The 2963-nt window shown below is 50.5% G+C and overlaps 1 protein-coding gene across 1 annotated transcript; it reads left to right on the plus strand.

Moving 5' to 3' along the window:
• Window positions 1-1165: 1165 nt before the first annotated feature.
• On the plus strand, window positions 1166-1930 carry LOC106408230. Its single transcript, XM_013849040.1, has one exon. The coding sequence runs from the start codon at window positions 1166-1168 to the stop codon at window positions 1928-1930; it is 765 nt and encodes a 254-aa protein (XP_013704494.1).
• Window positions 1931-2963: the final 1033 nt, after the last annotated feature.

A 2963-nucleotide genomic window follows, 5' to 3' on the forward strand; every position in this document is an offset into this window, starting at 1 on the left:
CGAAGAAATAACGAGGAAGAATTAACGAGTACTTTACGAGGAATTATTTTTGAGGTATTTACGTGTACTTGACGAGGAAATACTTTCGAGATAAATACGTTAGTTTACGAGGAACTGCTTTCGAGGTATTTACGAGGAATATTTACGTGGTCTTTACGACGAAATATGGTACTTCATCTTTACGACAAAACCTTTTCCTCGCTAAGTTACGACGAATTGGCGAGAAAATATGCGTTACGACGGACGAGTAACGACGAAAAGTGTTTCCTCGCTAATTCCTCGTAAACTCTCTTTTACGACGAACTCACGAGGAATACCGCCGTCGTAAAACTTATGTTTTCTTATAGTGTAAGGCCCGCCTTAGGAAGACTATATAAGGGGAACCTAAACCCTAAAGCAAGGGATCGACATTTCAAGACTTAGAGATTAGAGTTAGACGGCTAGAACTAGGGTTTATACACCAATCAGTGTAGTTCCGGCTTCTTTACTCAATAAAACATCTCTTCAAATCTATTTCTCTACAAGTATAAACGAAATCAATACAAACACTAGCCTTGTCCATCATTTTGTGGTACTAACAGTTTGGCGCTAGAAGGAGGGGAGTAATCTAAACCACGTGATAATGGCGGTTGTTGAACATGACGAGCTACCTGAAGCTACACAGAGAGAGGCTGAACTCCAAAGACAAATCGATGACCTTCAAGGTCAAGTAACCGGGTTACATAGAGCTCGGGAAGAGACCAATCCCGAGTAGTCCTCGGAGTTTCAGATCCTGAAGGAAAAACTCAACGAACACTCCAAGCAGCTGGAGCAGAGCGCCGAGAAGCTCAGCCAGCTCGAATCGGAGAATCTTACCATCAAAGACGAAAACCAAGCCCTTAACGCAGCGAGCAACAAGAAGCGTCGATTCCGGACTCAGGTTCGCCCTATGCCGCCTCTGGAAACACCTAACTCTGGGACAGGCGCGAGTCTCCCGACTGCGGCGCCGGGAGGAGAAGCATCTACGCAAGAAAAGGCCAACGTCGCTCAGACCTATGACGGGGTGGACAGCGACTCGTAGCCCGAGCCTGATAAGGAAGCATCAGATGGTGCAGCAAGAGCGGAGTCTCCTACGATTGCTCACCTTCACTAGATGTTCTCCGATAGGCTCGACGCCATATAATCCATGGTGGAGAGATTCCCCGGGGTAGCTCCCCCCATACGGAAGAGCAACCCCGATTCCTACGCCGATACTCCCTTCACGGATGAGATCACCTTGATCGAGATGCCCAGGAAGTTCTCTTTCCCCTGCATAAAGGCGTATAACGGCACCACTAATCCTGACGACCACGTCGCCCAATACAGACATAGGATGCTCGTTGTAGCGCTCCCAAAAGGGTCACGTGAAGCTACCATGTGCAAAGGTTTCGGCTCCACTTTGACCGGACCTGCTCTGCAATGGTATAACAACTTACCTTCCAGGTCCATAGCCTCCTTCGCAGTTCTCAGCGATAAGTTCGTGGAACAATTTGCCAGCAGCAAGGACCTGGAGAAAACCTCCGACAGCCTCAACGAAATCCTCCAGCATCGAGCGGAACCCGTGAGAGGCTACATTGCCCGCTTCAATCAAGAAAAGGTGGCTATCCCCAAATGCAGTATCCCCACTTCAATCTCTGCTTTCAAGAGAGGCCTGCTCCCCGACGGAGACCTCTGCAAAGAGCTGACCAAATACCAGTGTAAAACCATGGAAGACGTCCTATCTCGAGCCTGGGCACAGGTCAAATGGGAGGAAAACGTCGCCAGCCGTGCCAAGGCACAACAAAAGAAAGAAACTAAGACGATCAGACAAGACCAAACCGAGCAAGACGAGAAACCCTCTCAAAGACCAGCTAGGGACTCCGGGAATAGAAACCGGGGCAGGTACCAGAATCGGCCAATCGAGAAGGTATAAGGGAAGGGATGGGCGCGTCCACGTGGCCAGACATCTCTCACCTCTCCGTCTCAAGGCCGGAGCTTATCAATGTTCTGAGGCAGATGGGCCAGCAGGTCAAGTGGCCTCAGAAGATGAAAGCCCCCGACTCTTTCCGGAACCCTGGCTTCTGGTGCGACTTCCACCGAGACCACGCTCACAAAATGGAGGACTGCGTCGTACTAAAGACCGAGGTCAACGAGCTGCTTAGGAAAGGTCACCTCAGGGAGTTCCTTTCCGAGAAGGCCAAGAGCCATCTAAGTTAGGAGACAACGGGTAAGCCCACTGAAGCTGCTCCCGTCTCGCCACCACGACAGGACCGAGTGATCCATGTCATCTCGGGCGGTTCGGAAATAAGTGGCATAAGCCATGCAGCGGCGAAGAAAAGCACCTGGAACACCAAGCACGGCCTAGAGGCAGCCAAGCCAAAACGCCTGCTCCTAGGGACAGATGAAATAAGTTTCACGACCAAGGAGCAGGAGAAAGTCCTCACTCCTCACCACGACACCCTGGTTATCTCGCTCATTGTAGCGAACTGCCTAGTAAAAAGGATACTGGTAGATAACGGAAGCTCGGGCAACATCATCTTCCAGGCCGCATACAAATACCTGGGGCGGGAGGAAGGCACTCTAACTCGGAGGGTAACCCCCTTGTAGGTTTCAGCGGGTAAGTCAAGCAAACCGCTGGGGAGATAACCCTCCCCGTATACTTCGAAGGAGTCAACATGCCCACCAAATTCCTCGTGGTTGATTGCGATTCGTCCTATAACATGATCTTAGGACGGCCCTGGATCCACGGAATGGGGACCGTGCCCTCGACTCTTCACCAAATGGTGAAATTCCCTACGCCCTGGGGCATAAAGGCGATCAGAGAGGATCAAGAATATTTCCGCACCTGCTATCAGACCACTATGAAGGGAAAGACCAAGGTCTTATAGCAATTACAGAGCAAGCCTCCGGCTCATCACACCGAGGAACCGGAGGTAGAAGAAATGGATGAGGTGCCATTAACCGAA

Source organism: Brassica napus, chromosome C8 (assembly GCF_020379485.1).
Source record: "Brassica napus cultivar Da-Ae chromosome C8, Da-Ae, whole genome shotgun sequence".
In the NCBI taxonomy this organism is placed as follows: Eukaryota; Viridiplantae; Streptophyta; class Magnoliopsida; order Brassicales; family Brassicaceae; genus Brassica; species Brassica napus.

What these genes read in the sequence shown, in the direction of transcription:
- LOC106408230 (XM_013849040.1), top strand. Translation starts at nt 1,166, where the DNA reads ATGGTGGAGAGATTCCCCGGGGTAGCTCCCCCCATACGGAAGAGCAAC.